Here is a 23,539-nt window from a genome sequence, read left to right as displayed (position 1 = left end):
GAGGAGAAATGGTAGTATAGAATTTCTTTCCTTCTCAATAATATCCCTGTCTGTATTTTTTACTTTCATCTTTATCTTTGGATTTCAATATTTCTACATAAATTGAACGAGTGCTTAGAGTAAAAATATATCTGTAAAGGGAAAAGATCTTTGAACGTAATATTTCTCCGGGTAAATATTCGTTAATGAAACATCTTTTGCATAAAATGGAATATTTCAAGTAAAATAAACTGTTCCGTTTAAAATGTTGCGCAAGAACAACGTCTTTGATCCTCCCTTTTTTCCTACCGGTATACTTGTCGAACAAATCTGTGTTTAATTGCAAAGCATTTTCGAGCATCTCGATGGATTTGAGAGGAGATCCTGTCACGTCAAGATGTTTCTCGCGTTCTTTGATGCGGAGAACATCTTTACCTTTCGGGATAAAAGCCTCAACATTTTCTACGATGAATCGTTGATGTATCTTACACCAAGACCTTACATCTTTCTTTCTTCTTTGTTTTATCTTGTTACGGTTGGTTCTCTTTCTAATTACTACCTTAATCTATCTACTCGCCCCTTATCATTATTACAATTCCTCGTTCGAGCCGGGGAGGATATCAGCGTAGATTTTGTTGCTTTTGAGGTTAATTGCTCGTGCAATTCTCTCGAGTAATTTATCGGACTTTACTCAATGGTAAACGTGATGTCTTTCGTTTTTTTAGCGTTACATAATCTTCAAATTTAATTACCGCAACATAATGGTCTCATGAAAGAACAAATGATTTTTGATAATTTTACTACTAAAATTTGGACATTATCATGGTGGATACGAATGGTCAAATGGTACTTAATCGTTTATATCTTCAGATCGAAGAAAATGTTATATACACATAGTAATACGTTACCTTTGAATATTTTGTTTATTTATAGAGTTTAGTTATTTATAGAAAGTAATTTATAATAGAATTAATTTATTACCTATATTAAATCATCACGCGGCGTATCGTGAAATTTGTGTTCCTATTTAAAACAATTTTTCGAACGAAATAAATTTTATCGATAATAAATAATTTAAAGTTTGGCTGTTTATTCATTGGAAATTAAATAAAATTCAATTATCGAAGTCTTGATGCCGAATGCACCGGAATTCCGTGGGTATACACCTGCTTTGGACGGTTAAATTCTGCTAGAACTTCCGTCTCCAGGACGTTTTGGAATCCAATGCTAGATTGCTTTAGTTCCGGGATGCAAGTTCATCTTCGATATGTAGCTCGACATACGCAGACACTGATCGATCTGATTCATCGTCAGTTTGGCTTACGTGGCTGCACAACTCTCTCTTCGTAAAGGCATTCCCCGATAAATTTCGTTTTGCAAGTTAACAGTGATAACTAGACGGCTAAGCTTGTTTTATCATGTATGTGCGGAAAATTTCAATGTGCGAGATTGTACAGAATGCACTTAGTATGTAAAATATATGAAATATACAAAGTAGAGTATTCCTTGGTCGAGCGAAGATCGGAAAATTTGTCTTCGTGCTTTGAAAAAAAAAGAAAGAAAAAATATTATCAAAAGATGGAAAGATATAATTAACCCTTTTAATAATTTTAAGGCACAAGACATAGGTACCATAGTTTAAAAAAAAAAACAAAATTATTAAGATGGGAAAGAATAATTAAACGTTGTAACAATAGTTAACTTTATACGGAAAATTTCGAAATATAATAGCACAGATTCGTTGTATTATAATTTTTAGAACGGCACCGAGTTGTGTCGCGACGTCATATCGACAGAGTGAATTGATTACGACATCGATGGCACAGTACCAAATCAGCTTCGTTAGCGACAGTTTCGTGTTGGTGCATACAATATGGAGAGTCATGGTGACCGCTGAACTCGGAATTAACTATGCGAACCTTCGGCTACGTGCTTTCAGATTTCTTTTATCGAACCTCCGAAAAGATATTGTTTAACGTGGACATAAATCTATAATCAGGTACTATCGATAAGTTGCAAGTAGTAATGTAAATAATTTGTAGCGTTATTTAAATGTCTAGTATTCTTTTCATAAATATTTCTGTATTGTTTGACGGCCATTAATAATAGCCATTTTCTTGTAGACTTGTACAATTTGTTAATGACTAATTAGATTTATCCGATTTTCCGAAAATGTCCCGATACTTACGAACGCGGATGTATGTACAACGTTCGATCTTGATGGCAGCAGAGCTAATTGATTAGGAATAGCTTTCTAGCCCATACCATCAGCACGATGACACTGATTAGTGGGTTCCATGTTCTATTTCCGGAAATACACGAACCATCAAGATTACTCTAACTTCTTCGTTGATTCACGATCAATAGTCGGTTGTATGCTGCAAATTTAGAACAATGCCTTCATCTATTATTATTTAAGTTCTGTAGTTCCTTCTATTTTTTCGTGAAAACAAAATCAATTATGAAACGACTCAGTAATTTATCAATCTGACCTTTCAATTTTTCTTACGCCATTCTCCAATTTCTCTGATCTCTCCGAATATTCTCATTATTTATAGGAGATGGCCTAATTAACTAATCGAATTACTCCAAATTGGAATGTTTATCGTGGTAGATCGTGGGACGTTTATCAAAAGAACTAGTCCCCGAACGCGTATGCAGCGACTCCACATCGGAGATCGACGCGGACATTGATTTTCCACGTAAATGCACCTAAATGGGTAGAGATAGTTCCAGCGAATTTTAGTGCCGGATCATTTTCAGCCCCCCCCCCCACATACACTCTAGCTTATGCGTTACCACATCCACGAGCCAATCGATCGTGATTTCGACGGGACTGCATCAAATATGATTTGCTAGGAAGAGGACTCTCTGCATGGCTTATGCGATTTACGGAACCGTGTGAAAGCATTGATTGCCGGATTTCGCCAGCGAATCGCCAGCGGATGGGTAGCGTGTGGCTGGCAGAAATTGTAGAAGGTCACGAAGGGATAATGCAGCGATGGGGCTGAGAACTCTCACCGCTGCTGGTAGTAATTGTATAAAGTGGGATTGGGAGATGCAACAGTCGAAAATTGAATCTTTGATGTACGAAAGGAAACTGAGTAGAAGAAATTAGCGGCTAAAAGAAATCGGCGATGCCTTCGAAAGAAGGATAAAAGCGTCAGCAAGTTCTCCTTTCTTTTCGTGGCTTTAAAAGGACCAATAGCAGCCAATGGTGGTTCTAGACGGTTTCTCAACGGGCTCGAGTCTCCTAGAGAATGGAAATTGGCGGAGAAATTGTGGTTGGTGCTGAAATATTCACGAGTGTATCGAGGGTAACAGGGTTTCTCTTACAACGGCTATAGGATTAAAGTAAATTAAAGTAGAGAAGTGGTAGGTTTTTAAGTATCGATCGTAATCGAATATTTACTTAATGAAACGATAGTATATATTTTATGCGTAATAGACGATTCTACGTAATCGTTGATACATGGCTCACACGATACTGAACTATGCGTTAAATCACGAAGTTGTTTTGTTTTCCGATCTTCTGTTCGACTTAGAGTATCGTCCTTTTTAGAGTCTGTGTACCAAGAATTTTCTATAATTTACTTTTGGCGTCCTTTTTATTTCGTAACTTATAAATGCTTTTACAAGACCTAATGAAACACAGTGGCGAAGATGCTGACGCAATACACGTATATCAAGCCACGATGTCAGTTCGGAAAGCAATGCGTCTTCAGAACCGACCATGTTGCTGAAGAAAACATACAGCCGGAGCCGAAACTGATGCAAGATTACGTGTACCGTCCGTATACTCATCGCCAAGTGCAAGTGTCTAAACAGTATGCGGTTCACGAAGTAAGAGCCGATCAGAGTAATCAAACGAAACTACTTTAACCATGGTGCTCTCATATTTTAGGTTACATCCTAACGGAACGTCAGTTGTAGCTAGTAGTATAGGGTAACTCGTTTGAAATCAATACATCTGAAATCGATCATCGTTCCTTTATACATTTTTCTTTACATGTTAACACAGTGTATCTCGTGCTTCGTTTCAGGTACAAACGATGAGAAAGATAGAGATAAATACGGGAGTACATCATACGGAAGGTGGCTGGCCAAAGGAAGTCAATGCTCGAGATGCCGAAGTCGTTCAAAGGTTTCGTCGACGCGTGGAGAAGGATGATAATTGGGTGATAAACATGAGAAGTTTGCTTTCTGTAAGTTTCGAGAGAATTATATAAAATATTTGCATATATAGTGTAGTATCGTACATATATATATATATATATATGCACATAATTAATGATTTATTTACAATGAATGGATTGTACAGATGTTGAGTGAATAGAAGAACGGTGGTTGTTTAATGTGAACTAATCACAATAACGTACTATAATCTAGATAACTCAATAGTTAATTTGCAACTCTCGTCACAACGGATCCAATGCTCTCTCTCTCTCTCTCACGCGAACCACACTCTCTCGACAACACTAGCAACACTATCTCGACAACGCAACTCGCACTTTCTGACTTCTCAATTCACATACTCTGGCTTCTCCACTGACACTGACTGTTCTAGCATCCCTTTGTCTTTTCTTAGGCCCACCACGCATGTGTTCCGCAACCGCTCGTGGCCAGGGTCACGTAGGCCTTTTTTACGAAACTATTCAATTGAAGGACCGACGACACATTGAAAATTAGGGTTTCCAATGATTTCTATCCTATATGATAAGATTATTGATAGTTAGATCTATTTACAATGAATTAAACAGGAAACGATGGTTATTTAACATGAACTAAATGTAGTAATGTGTTATAACTAAAGACATCTAAATGGATAATTCACAACTCACAACTAATAGTTTACAACTTATGACAACTCGGCAACTTAACTCTCGACTCCTCATCACTCGACTCTTAGTTAACGACTGCCCTCACAACTCGACTCTCAGTTAACGACTGCTCACAATCCGACTCTTAGTGAACGACTCCCTGTTCATTCATAGTTCTCCCTTAAGCATCTCTTTATCTTTTCTCATAGCCCCACCACGTACGTGTTCCGTAATCGACCGCGGTCATAGCCACGTAGGCCTTTTTCCGCGTAACTATTCGACTGAAGGACCAAGGATACATTGATGGGCCGCTCGGCCCATTGAAGTTTCCAGACCCTTTTGGCCTGTCGGCACTTAGACTTTCTCGCAACATTGTTTATAGTTCACCCGTTATTTCTTAGGCAATCTATCCACGACACCACATATATGTTAAAATAATGTCACTTTGTTGGTATTTAGACGATGGAGGACTATGTACTTCAAAACAATGCCATCAATATCTATCAGAATTTTTTCGACGATTTGATCGTGACACCTATGACCAAGGACCACAATATCAGGTACATTTCACAATAAATGTTACGAAATATTTTGCTTCGATATATTTACGTACCTATTAAAAATCATATTAACATATTCGAAATTAAAGACGTGAGATATGTCTCCCGTGAACGGGTTTGAACGCATTAAATTCTAAAAACGAGTTAAGTAAATCAACAAAGCGATCGTTGATTTAACGCGTAATTCCACCAAATTCATTAACCATACGATTATCCGTTCAAAACCCCGACACAAATTTGCAAGCAAAAAGTGCAGCGGGCGATCACTATCGATTTGGCAATGAAAATCCGCAGGCTCGTAAAATTAACGATCGAACTGTGCTTTGTCGTGATAACATCGGTGTGGTGATATATGCTCGCTGTGCCTCAAAAATCCGTGATATCATTTCGTTCGTTTTTTCTTTCTTTTTATTAAATATTTGAAATCTCGATGTAATACGCATATATCATACACGCATAACGTACCGTAAGTGTAATATGTGAAAATATGGATGGATTTTTCTTTTGCGAATGGACGTCATAATATAATGGTACTGTAATCGTTAATTAATAGAATAATTAGTAAATTAACGAAATCTCGTATTTTTTCCTCCTTTCTAAATTCAGGGTAGTGAACTTGTACGAGGATCCGGAGACGAAGGTGAGACCAATCAAGGATATATCGTGGTCTCCGAACTACTCTGATCGATTGGCCGTTGCGTACGGGTTTCCAGAATCTGAGCAGCCTTCGGCCGACGTGAGTCCGTACTCCTACGTATGGGACCTCGGTACTCGGTTATTTCTTATGTAATTCGATGACGAACCGCGTTCAGTCGACGTTATTTTCCATAGCACTTCGAGAGATGGCGGTATTTCATCGATTCGATTGTGTGTATGTCCGTTCGTACATACGACCAAATTTTAGATCATTTCGTTCAATTTGAACGTCTCGCGATTTTATTGTAAACATTTTGCATACAAATTGCTATCTCTTCCCGTTCATGAAATATTTTTGCATCATTAAGTAGCCGAGTGTTAATAGGATATTTGAAGATATCATCAGAAAAATTGTATTTTATTAGTTATAGTACGTGTGCGTTTTATCCATATATTTTTTTTTATTATTTAATTCGTACTATACAATTTGTCCAGCTGGAAATTTATATATGAGTGATTAATTCGGTTAATATGTACAACACACGCATAGAAATTGAACCTTTTAAATTGTTTGTCGTACAATATATTACGATTCAGTTTCTACAAAAACGTATAATCTTCGTCTTATGCAGAGAATCCCAATAAAGCTCTCTACACGTTGAAACCACCCTTCCATTTAACGACAGTTAAATTCAATCCTCGCGATCCTGTGATGTTAGTCAGTGGTCTAGTATCTGGCCAAGTGTGTTATTGGGATATTCGAAGCAATGAAAAACCCATGGAAACATCTCATCCTTACACCAGTCACAGGTATAATAGTTTGATTGAGAATTAATAACGTATACATGTATATATATCAAACATCTTGTATACAGGATAAATATGGATTTCGCGTATCGTCGCTATCTCGTAGTTTTCTTTTTCGGAAAAAATGTATTTATGTCACTTTTCCAATTAAAGCTTCCTATATAGAATTTTCATAAAATGGAATGAAATCGAAACAAAGTCTTTAAAAAATTATACAAAAAATTCGACGCATATTCCACAAAATCGGGAACCGGGCTAACCGCAGTTTTCTTCTTCCTACAACGTAACGGTGCAGCGTCATCGAATTTCTGTATTTCTCCAAAGTAAAATTACGATTCTTTCTTCTCGTCTGCCGTTCATTCTTAGATATCCAGTGACTCAGACTCTTTGGATCCCTTCCAAGGTTAACACCGACTTCTTCTCTTGTTCTACCGATGGCACAGTTTTGTGGTGGGATGCCAGATTTATGAAAAAGCCAACAGAAACTTTAGTGATGGACCTCGAACAGCCACAAAGAGCAGACATTTACAAAGCGGTCGGTATCACTGCTCTTCAGTTTGAACAGACGATGAGCAGTAAATTCCTAGCTGGTACCGAGGACGGTATGGTTGTGAATGTAAATAGGAGAACCAGCAATCTCGTGGAAAAATTGGCGATTAGATTCCAATGTTACACGGGACCGGTTATCGCGATCGATCGAAATCCCATTTATACGAAGAATTTCTTAACCATTGGCAACTGGTCGGCCAATATATGGGCAGACGACACGAAGGAAGGAAATTTGCTGTGTACTAGGTACGACCGTAGACAGTAATGTTGTACCAATTGATATTTTGTACAAATTGATATTTTCTTTCAGATAGAAATTTTTTGTATTTTTACATGTATAGTGACAAATACATCGATCTGAGCGGTGGTTGCTGGAGTAAAGCCAGATGCTCCGTATTCTTCACCATAAATAAAGAAGGCTTACTGGAAGCGTATGATATATTGGCAGGCATCAAGACACCATTGACTAACATTCACGTGTGTAACGATAGCCTGACAGCGATTAGCTCCCACGAAGAGGATGGATTTCTTGCTGTCGGAAGTAGTAACGGTAATGTATACCTACTGGAGTGTACGGAAGACCTTACAACGTTCACGAAAGAAGACAAAGCCGCTTTGAGTAGCGTAAGATTCTAGTTATACTGTCAGTTTACTTAAAAACTTTGTTACGCTTTCTTCTCGTTACCTTTTGATAATGGTCATTGAAATCAGTGAGCTGAATTTCATTAATTACCAGATGTTCTAATTAAACGGTATTCTTCCTACCGAATCTCGTTGTCTCACACTTCATGAAATTTTACTTTAGTTCGCTCTTGCTCCTCAAAATTTTACAATGAGTTTAGCGAGGAAAGGCGGAAATTCCAAAGGCGGCCATCTCGTCGAGTAGACGAATTCGAAAATATCGGTAACGTGGTTTTGTCCTTATTGTAGTATCTGGAAAGGTGTAGTCGATACGAAAAGGCGATTGACAGTCGTTTGAAAGAAATACGCCTGGGTCATCGTGTCTCCAAAGATGTCAATATACAAGAGTCAAAGATGAAAAGCAAGAAGAAGGAGAAGGATAGAAAGAAAGAAAAGGCCTCTATGGAGAAAGAGAGACTGGAAGACCGGAAGAAATCGAGAGCCTCGAAACCGAAAGGAAAGTCTAGCGTCAGGATGATCTATCCTGAACACAATAAAGCGCAGATGGAATATTTCGACAAAATAAAACAGGTAAATTAGCATGCCGCGTCGTATATTCTAGATTCTATGTATTTTTCGTTTATCACCAACATTTTCAAATTACACGCTGAGCAAACGATCAAAAATTTATCAAGTATCGACAAAAGTAAGTTGATCTGTTTTTCTAAAAAAGATATCCGCGCGATACATGGAACTCGACGAAGCCGACGTGCAAGCAGCGCAGGAAATATTAAAGGAAAGAATAGTAACGAAATACATGGAAATAGAGGTAGAATCCGAGAAAGAAGACGTGAAGAAACAACGATCGATCAAAAGGTTCAAAAGTAGAATAAGGACTACAAGAAGCATACCGAAGATCGGAGAAAAGGAAGAAGAAGAAGATATTGCGGACGTCGATCTAGATTCGATAAGGATAAAGGACAAAAAGCAACGAGCGAAGAAGATCCTGAGAAATAGTTGTGCGAAGCAAGTGTGCAAGCCGGAAATTTGTTGCGCAGATATGGAAGGTAAGAACGTTGCTTACACGAAATGCGATTTCTCTAAAATCATACGTTCGTTTCTTTTTTTCTGCTCTTTCTATATCGCAACGTTATTCAACACGTATCTGGAAATGATCTGGATCGCGATAAACAGGGTTTAACTTGTCGTGTAATTTGTAAAATCGGAATATATCAAGCGGAAGAAATGTTTTACCAAGCCTGAGAAGAGCTCTGGAGTATAAATTCCGAATGTCAATAACAAGATCCAAATTGTTCTTTGTGTTGGAGAATGGTCATGTTTAGTTATTCTTGGTCGATGTATTTGCGCGTTAGGTTAATTGGAAGTTAGGTTCGAGCATGGACTAATTAACGATAAAAGCATCTGTCGTCGCTTTAAAGGAAAATTAACTAAAAAAGGAGAAACACGTACTTGGCAATAGTAGTCAGCTTTTTCTTCGATTAATTTTAATTTCAGGGAATAATCTTTCGGTAGCTGTTTCGCAATGAGTCGGGAAGAGTAACTGGCGCGCACGAAGGGGTCACTGAAGAGCCAAGGAGAATTCCTACAATTGCCTGAAACTTACCTGCTCAATAATTTCCAGAAAATTTCATTTCATCGCTCGGCTTTCGGCGTAGTAGCGAAATTTTACAAAAGTTTCTTGAGTTGTCGCTATGACTGTACGTCACTTGTAAATTCTACAATCGCGGTACAAGGGGAACTGCAAACAAGGTGTACGCTCTGTCGCGGCCGTATTACGGTACACTCCTAGCGAATTAATTCCGTCCCGCGTTTCCGGTATTTCACCACTCCCAAGTCTCCTCCTCTCGTCGAGTTTCTCCGTTAGTTACAATTAACTCGGAATAACGCGTCGGAAGCCACTTAAACGATCTAGAAGTTAATAAAAGTAACGGGGTGGAGACTCGTTGGCCTCCCAGACGGTGCTACTACGCTGTTGCTGCCGTTGCTGCGGCTCATGGAGTTAAACTCGGTGGTTCCGTTGTGTGTGGTACTTCGATTGGAAGTAACTACGCGAATGGTCGAAGAAAAATGAACTATTCAGGCTATTTGAGGCTTCTGGGTGTAAATTGTAAGCTTTCAAAAACGTTACAGGTCTTTGAACGTGTTTTAATTTTGTCAAAACCGACTGATTCATTGATATCGGCGCGAGATTTTTACTTGCAAAGACTCTCTCGCACGATTTAACCGATAATATCAATAAAACTTTCAGATTGAATTTTACAGAGTACGAATCGTATTAAATATAAATTTTTTATACGTGACATTCGATTAATTCCATGTAGTCTTGTTCGAAGGCGTAATTCCTTAATCGTTTCAATTGGCACGTTTCCCACATTCGTTGAAATCTTTAAATCCACGAGATTTACCGCGATTTAGCAGATGTACACTATGCATCGTCTATGTCTTTTTTCTCTGCATTTTTTGTCGGTGATAGAAAAATAGCGCGACGTCGATAAATCTTGTTTCGCAAGCGCGAGGAGCTTAGCACATAGAGGGAAATATTGTCTTATCGCGTGGTGGCGAATGCACTAAGCGTAGAGAAATATTCACTACCGCTGGTGTTCCAGTTAATGGCAGCGTTGGTTCTCGCACGTGCGGGATTTATTTCTATATTGACTATGTACGACGGCCGTGAAAGCAATTTTGGCATTTTTCCTCCCCTTTTTGCCACGTAAAATCTTAAGCGCTTGATCCAGTGTTTGATACGTCGATTCTTCTTTTCGTTTTTCCTATGTATCTAAATTGAGATATTTTTTACGATTTCATATTACAATGATCTCACGGCCAACGTATGGGACCGTATGGGACAACGGATTTTCTTATTTCTGTTATGTCAATCAGGAATCAATTTGAGGCTATGGAAATGAAATAGTATTTCGTGGTTCTCAGAATTACGAAGAACGATTGGGTCTATGCGACACTAAGCTATGCGACTATAAATTAATAGTATTAATTACAGTCCGGATGAAGGATCGCGTGCGCGGAATAGTTTGCTCTGGGTCGAAGGAATCTTGATTAGCGTCAACGTACAGTACGTCGATATACATCAATGTACAGTAGGTACAAAATACAAAGCGGTACAAAGATACCGATCTCAAGGGGAATTTGTAATTTAGATTCGTTTAAGGTAATCGAGAAATTAGGTTTATGCGAGTATTTGGAGCATTACTTGTTGCGGGTTACACATTGCGTGCTAATCTTCCTAGTTAATGATTAATTATTGAAAGAATGAATTTGTCATTGCAGAGAAAAGAAGACCAAAAAGAAGGAAGAAAACGGTTGAAATGGTAGAAGAATCTCCCGAAAAAAGCAGATCGTTCATCGTAGATAATAAGTGGTTCAGACGATTAACCGATTATATCGTTCAAATTCCTCAACCTTCGCGCGCGTTCAAGAGAAAAATCTTGGCGCTGAAGAATACTCCGCCGAACGTACTTCGAAAAGAACTGGTTGAAGCCAAGAAGGAAATACGTGCTTGGCAGGAAACTGCAATCGCAAGAAAGCTCGCCTCTTGGGCCGTCGAGAGGAAATTCGAGAAGGAGCCCAAGAAACTGCCCGAAATCAAGCTGGAAACGACGGAAGAGCGACAGGAGGAAGCTGAGGAACATTTGATCAAAACGGACGAGTCGGTCGTGGAATTCGGGAAAAAAAATGACACGAAAATCCATCCAAAAAAGAGCTTGCGTAAATTCAAAAAGTTGAAATTGACGGAAGAGGAGATCGAAATGGAAAAGAAGGAGAAACAGATGGAACTGTGGAACTTGCTGAAACAAAAAGTTCAGGAGTACGACGAACAGCATAGCAGGAAGGTGTTTTACCCTCGAATATCCACTGCGTTCGTGAGAATGTATTCCGAAGAGACGCTTGACGAGGAGTCTGGGAACAGAAAATATTAATCGTTTAAAAATTTCCTTTCACGTTATAGAAGCATCTTGAAAACCAAGAAGAACCGGAAAAAGATTTCTCCTCCGAAGAGCTTTCCCCGGGGCTAACTGTTTAATTCATCTGTACATCGACAAACGGCATTGTGTCGTTAGAATCTTTGTGGAAAAGGATCAGCCCGAAGTATTTGTAGCTCGTGTTCGAGATATTCCCAGCAGGTTCGGAAAGCAGACAGGAAGGACAAACAATCTCGTCGAAAAGTTTTATCGTGGAAGAAATCCAAGCTGGCTCGATCGAAGGAAGAATCTTCCTTTTTTCTTTCAACGGAAGTTCTTTCGACGTTATTACGCATTCGTTGAACGAAACCATAGAGCAAACGATGCGTTCAACGTTTCCAACAGAAACTTTTTTACGCTCGCGTAGACCTGTTTCCGTCGAGATTCATCGGTTATTCTTTTCGGTAACTGCATCAAATTCTGCTTAGAAACAGGTGGGTTCGCACACACGTTTCACGCAGAAGTTACAGGAACGAGAGAGCAGCGAGAAAAAGGGATAAGGCAAAATGGAAGTTCGATAGAGTTCGTCGTTTTTCTCGCCGCTCAGGATCTCCAAGGGCCACACAGTCAGTTTTCCATTTATTGCCTGAGTTTAAGAGAATGTTCTTACAAAGTTAAGCGAACACGACGGGCTGGAAAACACGGAAGATAATCCATCTGGAATTTCAACGGATGAATTGACGGACTTATGATGCACAGTTCGAAGAAAGTTTTCAGAATTCTCGTCTCTTTACAAAGGCGATTCTCCTTGTTCGTTCGTTCGCTCGTTGTCCCCTTAGAACTTGGAATTTCTCAAGAGTGCACGGGATATAGGGATTTATTAATAACCGACAGATCGAACGAATAAAAACTCGGTTAGACGGCGGTACTATGGAAATCAGGTACAGTCTCCAACTTCTTGCATTTATTTCATTGAGAAAAAGTATAACGTTTTCTAGCAAGTACACTTTGTTCCGCGAGAAACTTGTTTCCTTGCAAATTTGTTACTTCCGTAAGCGCTACATGTTGTTGGTTAAATGTCGTATCATGGAAAAATATCTTTTTCATTCGAAGGCATGATCGAATCGAAAGAATCGGATTTCACGAGAAATATTCGAAACCAGACGCATCACGCGAGAAAAGGCTATGAAGAGCAACTTGATTTCGTTTAGATAGGGGAAGATTAAATTAGAGGGAGAATGCACGGAAAGAGTGATGGTCGAGTGGAGATTTTGGAAGAGAGTCGCGCGTATTTCGACCAGTCATCGAGGTGATAATCTTCTGATTAATTATGCATGTCCAGGCTGACAGTAACGCATCGATGCAAAGTGGCCACGTAATTTGCGGCTTCCGGTTGAAAGCCTAAGTGCCTGTTAGTCTGGATATTCTCGAATTGTCTGTCACAGAGAATTGGGACGCTTCGTATTTATTATCGATTAATAATTTTTTCTCCTCAGAGACTCGAGGACTGCGTACTTGAAAAACGAATACACGAAACTTCCGTGTTTTTTTTCGAGAAATCGGTTACGAATTTGGAACTTTTATTCGGCGATCGAAAGATCGGATGGTTTTTTATAATCAATATATGTACGTATCAATCATTGGAACCGAAATTTATTTCGTTTTTATCGCTTGCGCTTTACTAATACTTTACTAGCGCTTTAATAATAGCGCGCTTTTTGTTAATATAATATAAGGAATTTATTTTACGAAATTTTATGACATTTAATTATGAATTATTCGTATGTTAGTGAAAACGTATTTTTTAAACTTAGATATTTTACATTTGAAAGAAACGAAGAATAACTAAGTGATAAGTAAGAAGATGTCCTTTTTTGTTGTTACAACGATCGAATCTATCTTTTTTTCAGCAAGTGTAATTTCCTGACAACTATCTTTCGACAATTTCTCTTCCTGAAATTTTAATTCCCACTGTAGCGTACTCGCGAATAGTCAATGTTTAATAGCAGCGTCCTCCTGAACGCGCACATTAATCTAAAAAGTTAGTTCAAAACCTGTGATTCGATCTGAATTAACCTTTGAGCTAGTGAACACAGGAATTACCAGGCTGATACAATACTTCCAATCGACGGAATGTTACAGCCATAAAGCTGTTTCGATGGCCACGGCGGTACCGCGCTGTGTAAACAAGCACGAGGGGAATTCTGGGGAAAACCAAAACGCGGATACGGATTCCGATCTCTCCGTTCGGATTCCAATTTCGCTGGCTTATCCAGCCGAGTCGAGAAAAAAAGATCCGGCCGAAACAATCAGAATCCTTTTTCTCGCTTCACGGTACGCTCGATTGACGGCTAGAGGAAGTCGGCAAACTGGATGTACATACGTACGCGTGCATTAGCTGATGAGAGCAACGGTTTATCAGGCTTTCGCGTGCAGGGATCGTGAAGCGCCGGCGACAGAGGAAATGAGAAGGAGAGAAAGAAGTTGATCGAAAAAGGACAAACGTTAGAACGCGAGGCCAAACAACGTTAAGAATTCCTTGGGTCAACACGAAATATTCGCGGAAACAGTCACGGCAGAGAACTTGCAACAGCGATAGTGGGGAGATTCGTCAGCGAGAATCACCTACAACGCGTATGCGATCAAATAAAATGAAGTAAATGATATATGTTGATAAATAACAATTGGAAGTGAGGAAAAATGTGCAAGTGGTGTTATAAAACAAAAAGATATTTCGATATTTTGTATGGCTGTGCATGATTCGGATTTAGTTTCGATGTTATGAGCATGACGAGCCATCGGATTTTCCAGAGGGAAATTTCAGAATCGTCGCTTGCCAAACTTCAAACTAGCATGTACGTATGCTAGGATAATGTTCCGCGTCGATCTGTTCGAGCGCTGTGGATCTGCGTTCCTACGGAACTCGTTTACCATTGGTACTCGTCATACCGGCTTTACAGTACATCGGATTCCTGATGTTCTGCAATAGCGTTTCTACTTGGTAGTATTCTCATATTCTTGGTAGTATTCGATTTTATCGTGATCGAGTCGGCACGCTAATCGGCGCTTTAATTAATAGCGATAGTGCACAGGAACAATCAAAATGGTTGGTTCAAAATGAAAATATAAGTATACTAATTGATTCTCAAATAGGATTTAAGACAAAGAAACAGTCATTGAACTCGAAGAAAAAAATGTAAAAACCTGAAAAATAACTTTTTATACGTCCCCTAAACTGTAGAGCCTTTTATACATTACGTAGGATTTTAATACAAATTCAAACGTTGGCGAAGCAAGTTCATGTGCAAAGTTTCACGAATAATTTCAACTCTTAAAATCTTAGCTTTTTGCTGTCTTCATCTAGTCATGTATTACTTTCATTAAAAGAATCAATTAGAATGATGTGTACTAGTTTTTGCGAATTCTCTGTTTCCGAAATAGATTGGACGTGTGCCTATGGAACATTAAAGTTGCTCGATGTTCGGCCGAAGGCAATTAGAGGCAGCCTTTTGTGACGGACTGCTTTCAGGCAGGAACCCGGCAATTTTCGCTACATTGACGAGGATAAAGCCTGGTCCAAGGGAAACTCTTACGTGATTCGCACAGACGAGCCGCCCGCAAATTTGATTTACGATTAAGCGGAGATCGATAGATAGAAATTACTTTCCGCGTATCACCGCGAAATTTTGATCAGACGCGCGTTCAACTCGTTTTCCAGAAATTATTATACATTAATCGATGATAGTGAATTGTACGGTAATTTTCCTGATTATAGGCAGTCAGCGACCGATAAATAGGCAAAACTCTTGCGTAATTTTATATTACGTCGTTTTTGAAATTATCGATACTTAACGAAGTATTATTTACAAAACCACATTGCCTTCGAACTGTCCATTCCCTTAATTAGTATTTAATCTTTAATAGTGACAAATTTTAAAAAGATCGACAGGATGGTAAAAAAATGGCAATCAAAAGCCATAATTAAGAATACTATTAATTTCATGGATAAAATTGTTTATCCGAAACGAGAAACTAGAAAGTTAACGAGTAAAATACAATTTTCGACAGTTTCTCCCTTCGGCGACATATTCGAGCATTAGGTTTGAAAGGAAAATCTTTTATCGTGGAAAGCGTGATGCGAATGCAAGGAACACGGGCAAGCAACGAAGCTCAATAATCTGAAACGATCGATTCGTTAAGACAGAATGATTGCATCAGCGGTTCTTGATGAAGTAAGTATTAGCAAAGAATCGAGGAGCCTTGATTGCAATCTTTTGTCGGCCGTCCTCCCTTTTCTCATCGATCGGGTCAGTTTTACAGATTGCTGAATAGAAGAATCAATGGTTTTATGACTCGGCCGGAAAAATTATTGACAAAAACAAACAGGGTTCACGAATCGTATCGAGCTTTCGTTTTCATCGCTGCAATGCAACGTTTCGTTTTTTTCGATAGATGGAACCGTTATTCTATTTGAATGTGTGTATATGATCTGAAACTTTAATTTGTATTTAATAAATCTGTGGTTCGCAACTCGAATCGAATTTAAGTAGTGTGATTTAATTTGAGAATTATAACGTATAAAGTTGACGGCCCCTATTTCAACGTTTTCATCGGTACGTCGAAGGATAATTGAGGTAAAAAACGTCTTAATTACCATGCTGCATTGAAATTCGCCAACTGTCTTTGCCATTCCAAATCGACAAAAAGTAGAATCGTTACGATCCAGCATTAATTCCTGAAAGAGAAGCGTTCGTAAAATTCTTCAAAATTAGACAATTTTCAAATTTTAATTGCACGCTTTTGGAGTTATCCACCGATATTTAACCTCGGAACGAAGTTTCCTCGATAAATTGTCTGAGCGCACTTCAGATCAGAGTCGAGATGGTACATGAGCGGTTAAACGATCAACTCGAAGGTCCACTAGATTGTGGCGATATATTCGAGCATAAAGCGGCGTCAAAGCCACGCGTTTGATCCCCGTGAGATAAGTTTGATCGGACTGTTGCCTCGTCCCCGAGTCCTCGCTAAGTTCTGTTTATGCTCGATTCACACGTAAAGAGGATCCTTGGCGCGAGAAAGGGAGAGAGCGCCGTTCGAGGGCGTTTGCACGCGTGAATCTTCTCAGTCGAATTCTCGGGTGTTTGTCGAAACAAGGCAAATATCGTTCCGCCTGGAACTTTATTCGCTTGGTGAATTCATGAATCTTTCAGCACTTGCTGCCGCTCTTCTCTTTCGACGGTGAACCCAGTCGGCGTAGCGAGCGCCGTTACAGACCCGCGAATTATCGCGTCGCTTTTTGCCACTCTGACGCGCTCTTTCGCCAACAGAGAAAAAGGTTACGGAGCTCTTCTCGACGTATGATTTTTCCAAAGGCTGCGTTTCTTCCGTTAAATCAGGTTAGACGCGTCACAGAACGCTGCCTTTTTTTGTTAAGTTAATACAAGCTTGTAAATCGCTTTAATGAAATGTTTGAAAACTCATTATTTAAGTAACGTTATTTTTAAGCAATTAAATAATCTCGAACATATAATTTCTGAGCCAATTACGCCGACATTGTTTACCGCTTCGAAGAAACGTAAAGATTCTGCATTTACATTTATGTACACTAAATTATCCCCGTTCATCATCATCATCATCATCTGTATTAATAAAGATATATATATATATATAATATATATATATATATATATAATATATATATAATATATACATATAAACAACTTTTCTCATAGTATCTTACATATGTAATTGAAACTGAAATAATTTTAAGAGCAAATGCCGTCAAATCGTATCGTAAAATTTTAATTTACGCAGATTTGATCATCCTGTGGGAATGGAGATCAAACGAGTGTACGTGAAAACGCGCTCCGAGTTCGGAAAGCATTGCATATTCGATGTGCGTGGGCCGCAAATGGATGCCATTATCCATCCAAATCCCACCGATATGAACGACTATATCAAGAGGAGTCACTGTCACGTCGAGGTGCAGCACTCGAAGCAATTGGCATTGCACGAGGTTAGGTCGACGTCATTAAAGAGATTACGGTGCTGGTCGAACTGACTTTGGTTTGATGCATTCAGCGCATCTGCATCTACGTGTGCATCGAGCTGAATCGACGTCACACATGCGAGACCTATACCTTTGTTATTGATCTTGATATAGGATTTCCTTTTTCTTTTGGAAAATGGTAACGCGACGAGCGATGTAACCTGAGCCACGATCTCATTAGTTCTTACCTTGCATGAGATGATTAACGAGCCTCGCTTCAACCGTTTTATTAACGACTTAAACGACGCCTGATATTTTGGCTAGTGTTCCAGAAATTCGGTGAAAAATCGAAACCAATGCTGGGGAGGAATCTGTTTGTTTTTCACGATTGAATTTGTCAATAGTTTCTGTGCCAATATTGAAAAATGAAATTTTTGGCAATGAATAGATGAAGTTGTATAAGGTGTTTTACAAGGAATAGTCCAAAAGGGAATGAAATACTTCTGTGTATAACAGAGAGAAGGGTAAACAGAAATCAATATCTTGAACCATGAAAATAAAAATATTTTAACGAATTATACCACGATAAATTCGAAGTGTGAGCTCGATACATGTTATTATTTCCGCCAGTATCCCGGATAATTTATTCAATTTTGTTTTCACAGAGCTTAAGAACGAAGTCGTGGTAAAGCTTGACAATGTAACGCGAAAATTTCGCGAACGTTTCGCCTCTGCAAAACAGGCAACTGAATCCGTGGATCGGATATGTTTTGTGTCCGCATTTTACCGGGTTAGACATCTTTATATTCTTTATTTCACAAAAGAACGAAAGCAAGCGTAAAAAGTTCGAAGGAGCAAGAGAAATCCAAGGAAGCGCGAGAACTGAAGAATCAATTTTGTTTGTTACTTTGAAAGTTACAAGGAAGTTTATATTTATCCCAAAAAGTCTATGCTCGTTCCCTGTTACGATAACAAAAACGGTATCAACTTGTTGAAAGCATTCAGTCAGATTGAAACGACTCAACGAAGGCGCGCAAATCCACCGAAAACTTTGTTACTTGAGGCATCGAGCATGCAACTTTATCTGAGACTATAGTTTTCCCGGCATCTCCAATAACACGTATAGCCAAGCAGGACGCAGTTTTATCAATAGACGTTACATCGATCCAATCACAGGCGAAAAATTTCAACTCGCAATCAGTCGTTCTCCTTCTGTGCGTTTTTCAAATTCAAATATGTTTCTCCAAAGCTGACTAATCACCATAACGTTCCTTTGAAAAAGTTTCATGTGTTTATAATCGGTGCGGAGTAGCACAAGGGTAATCGTTATTCGATCGTGTCGAACATCGTATTACGCATACTGATTAATCCTCACAAGTGCACGGTCGATAATTTATCTATTAACAAGCATGGAATACTAGGATGCGCGTGTAATATCAATTAGAGCGTTGAAACGATTTTTCCCTGAAATCGCTACGTTTGCACGATACATTCGTGAAAAATCGCGAAGATGTCACATAAATTATTCGTTGGTTGGTTGGTTGGTTGGATCGAAAGCATCTCTCGATATGCCTTAGATTTTCTAGATTTTCTTCTCTGGCGTAACTTTCGTCGAAATGTAGGTTCAAACGGACAGTAAAACGACGAAAAAGAGCGGAATGTTTCACTTTGAGGGCGGATGGCCGAAGGATATCAATCCGCGAGACGAAGAAACCACCATGAGGTTTCGACGAAGGATCGAAAAGGACGACAATTGGGCACCGAAGCTACGTTACTTGTTTCAGGTAAATCCACCGAGTACACTAAAAAATTGATGGGTTATTAACCAGTTAACAGGAACTTCTATACTTACGAAAGTGAAAATAAAAACAAATCTTTCAATTTCATCTTATTTATTCGTTGCTGTTTTGCTCTTGAAATTCGTTTATTTGTTAGTCGTTGAAGTGATTTCATTCTCCGAACAGGCGATAAGATTTTCACATTATCTATCCTAAGTGGCATCGATACATATTAGGATCGTAGATTCGTTCAAATTTTACAATTGTATTGGTAATTAAGAGGAAAGTTAAATTAAATTTTCTCGCAGATGATGGAGCACTATGTTCTTCAGAATGGTACGGTGAATATTCACGAGTACTATTTCGACAATATGATACCAACGCCCTTGGTACAGCCTTTTGGCTTTAGGTGAGTGACGTTAAAATTAAATCCCATTTAGCTTCATCTCCTTCCACATATTACACGACTTGGTCTCTCACATAATCAATAACTCTTTGTCGATCAATTTCCTTTGTACTAATCAAAAATCTTTCTAAAATTCTTTCGAAAGCAACTTATTAACTTTCCTAAAGAACCAGAAATTAATCTTTCATATTTTTATTATACGTATTATAATTCTGCAACTAAAGTTTGTTGTAAAGTTGCAACTAAAGTACATTTTTTAAACTATGTTTATCAGTATAAAATTCAAGGACAATTAATGACACAACCATCGTCAATCCTAAACATACATTTACAAAATTACTTCTTCTTAACGTTTAATTTTAAGTTTACTCTTGGACCGCACGATATTCGCAACAGCTTAGACAAAATCTCGGAAGTTCAATAACGTGGACCAACCTACGAACAAATTTATATTCCTTCTGAACTTAATTAACGCATCATTGCGATAAATCATCCCCTTAAATCGATCACTAGTCGGTGATGATCTCAATCTTTAGTTTTTGGGGGATGCAGGCTTATCTGACGCGGTTTGTCATTCGACGCGATCGCTGTCGTGCCAGAAATGCAAAGGCGGTGTAATATTTGGAACGATCATTTTCTGGAAATCGCTTTTCAGAACCGTGAACTTGTACAATGATCCAGAGACGCCGAAGAGGCCGGTGACCAATATCTCCTGGTCTCCGGATTCTGGCAGCAGGATAGTGGTATCTTACTGCTTCTTGGACTTTGGGAGGGTGCCAGATTACAGTAAAAAGCTGTACATCTGGCAGGTCGGTAGGTAGAAGAAAAGCTTCACTACGCTTTCCTATCTTAGCCCTCCGGCACCATTTTCGCCGCATTAGGAAGATCGCGGGGCATTTGCATCGCTTTGCATCCCTTAGCATAGGTCGTGTAGATTGTAGACACTCACGATAGGAAGAGAGGAACCGTGACGAGATACGAGCTCTTCCCGATTTCAACCGCTCCGGATTCTTGCCTATTCGCCGGTTTTTAACTGCGAGGCCAATAGCTTCGACACATAATTTACTGTTGGGTATCGGTCTCTTTGTATCGCGCTATATCGTAACTAAGGATTAATTACGTCATGGTATTCGTATAATCTCGATAAAATTGTTTGCAATAGTAAAAAAAATTCTTTGACGCGAGTTGAAAAAGAACACGAAATAACATATAATATGTTCCATTCATAAATATCGTATCCATCCACATATACCGATGAAAGAGTGTAACGTGTATGAAAGTCACGCTCCGACGCTTAAATCCAACTAGCTCGGTCGACGCGGCACGCAAAGATTCGTCACGATGCGACTCAAAAGAATTGATGAAAATCACTCGAGATAGCAGCCTTCTTTTTTTTTCTTCCGCATAATCCGGATTATGAAACGCTTCTGTCATTCTACGAACAGACAATCCGAACGAACCTTACATGAGCCTGCAGCCTCCTACACCGTGCGTGTGTTGTGAATTTAATCCCCGAGATCCTTCCGTCCTTGCCAGCGGTCTTATGACGGGCCAAGTCTGTAACTGGGATATCAGGACCGGGAATACGCCTGTACAGTACTCTAATTTGCAATACAGTCACAGGTAAGCGATGAAAAGAGAACGCGTTTCATCTCGTGATACGTCAGACTTTGTTTCATCGGACAAAATTCCGAAGACTTCTTCTGGACTTTTGGTGTTCGTTCGTCGGTAAACGTTTACTCGAGAGAACGCTTTACTCTCAGTCTTAATATCGAGGAATTTCTATGTCTCCGTTGTTTATCCGTAAACCACCGTAACACGAGTCCGCAGGATGTTTTTCGTAGGTTTCATTTTGCTTTGTGTCGAATGTGTTTCTAGTGCGAAGGTTCCCTTTATTGAGTTTCGCTTCTGTCTTTATACCGAGCGATATAGAGAATGTTCGCAGAAACGATAGCTTCGGTATCTCTGCCAGTTCAACACGCTTTTAATGCGACTAAGAAAACGGAATCTAAATAGAAATTCGTTTAATCTTTAAATATTATAACGACTAATTTTTCAGGGAATTCGCGAATGCGGTGAAGTGGTTACCATCAAAAAGCAACACAGAATTTTTCTCGACGTCGACCGACGGTTGTGCGATGTGGTGGGACACGCGACATCTTCAACAACCAACTGAAATTCTCATGATCGATTTCGAGAATCCAAACGAGCCAAACATGGACCACGCGATCGGTGTTTCATGCCTGAATTTCGGCCCGATGGTGGGCGCGAAATTTATGTTTGGTTTGGAGAACGGCGTTATTTTAACCGGATCGAGAAAAGCGAGAACGAATGCAGAGAAAATGGCGATTAGGTTCACAAGCCATTTTGGTGCGGTCAAGTCAGTCGATCGAAATGTCTTCAATCCATCGATATTTATAACCGTCGGGGATTGGAGAGCTCGAATCTGGGCGGAAGACACCAGAGAAGATTGTCTGCTTTCCACTCCGTATGTTAGTTTTCGCGTGTTATTAATTCCATCTATTCTATTTTCGCCGGTACATTAAGAGAACATTCGTTGTCGTATTTAATCGTAGAATTTTCTACTTAATTTTTCGAATCCTGATAACGGAGACATCGAATTTGGAAATTCACTGTACGAGCTAAATATTCTTTCAAACAACACTATATTGGGACAATGATACAAGATCCTTTTAAAAGATGCGATAAAATTCTTATTTCGTAAATTTGACTATCCATGTTTGACTTATGTAATTGTCCCACTAATAGATTTTTACGAGAATACCCAACGGGTGGCTGCTGGAACAAGACAAGGCACTCTGTTTTTTACGTGACGACTGGCTCTGGACAGTTGTTAGTCTGGGATATTCTTCAAACTCTTCGGGAACCAGTTTTCACGTTGCAGTTATGCGACGAAAAGCTAACTTCTCTCGCGCCGTGCGAAGAAAATGCTCTTTTGGCGATTGGCAACTACGTCGGTAAGGTATTCCTGGTTGAACCAACGGATTTCTTTCAGTCATTCGACAAAAAGGACAGAGGTGTTCTTTCAGAGGTAAGCGTACAGGCTGTTCTTTTTATCATTATTCAGGCAAATGCGCCTTATCAATGACGTGATCCTTCGGAATCACGCGAAATAAACACAAGATTCGCTCTTAAACTTCCAAATTGTATCTCCAAATGTCTGTTGCACTTGCGAGTAACGATAAAGTTCTTTTTTTCTTTTTATTTTCTATGCGGTAGTTAAATAACACGCGTAATTCTTTTTATATCGTAAACATTTTTGTTAGTTTTGAGAAAAGACGATCTTTTTACCAGTGCTTAGACAAATGCTCGAAAATTACGAAGGCAGTGGATTCACGATTAAAGGAAATCAAATTGACGCAGAAGATGGCGGCTGAGGATTATAATGCAAACGTTAAAATCAAGGACAAATTTAAGGGGTCAAAAAAAATATCG

General features: G+C 39.1%; 2 protein-coding genes across 11 annotated transcripts in view; one reads left to right on the top strand and one right to left on the bottom strand.

Annotated features, from left to right (window-relative positions):
- Positions 1-23,539, bottom strand: part of LOC122574853 (furin-like protease 1) — a 230,282-nt gene that overhangs the window by 57,957 nt on the left and 148,786 nt on the right. The window lies entirely within an intron of this gene.
- LOC122574856 (dynein intermediate chain 3, ciliary-like) lies at positions 3,643-12,749 on the top strand. Its single transcript, XM_043742980.1, has 10 exons — positions 3,643-3,822; positions 4,023-4,184; positions 5,259-5,359; positions 5,966-6,126; positions 6,628-6,805; positions 7,169-7,597; positions 7,693-7,975; positions 8,282-8,563; positions 8,706-9,039; positions 11,279-12,749. Exons 1-10 carry the CDS (start codon positions 3,643-3,645, stop codon positions 11,926-11,928), a joined length of 2,760 nt encoding a protein of 919 aa, XP_043598915.1. The 3' UTR covers positions 11,929-12,749.

The sequence above is a fragment of the Bombus pyrosoma genome, linkage group LG14 (genome assembly GCF_014825855.1).
Source record: "Bombus pyrosoma isolate SC7728 linkage group LG14, ASM1482585v1, whole genome shotgun sequence".
Lineage (NCBI taxonomy): Eukaryota > Metazoa > Arthropoda > Insecta > Hymenoptera > Apidae > Bombus > Bombus pyrosoma.
This window is presented reverse-complemented; position numbering and strand designations above follow the sequence as displayed.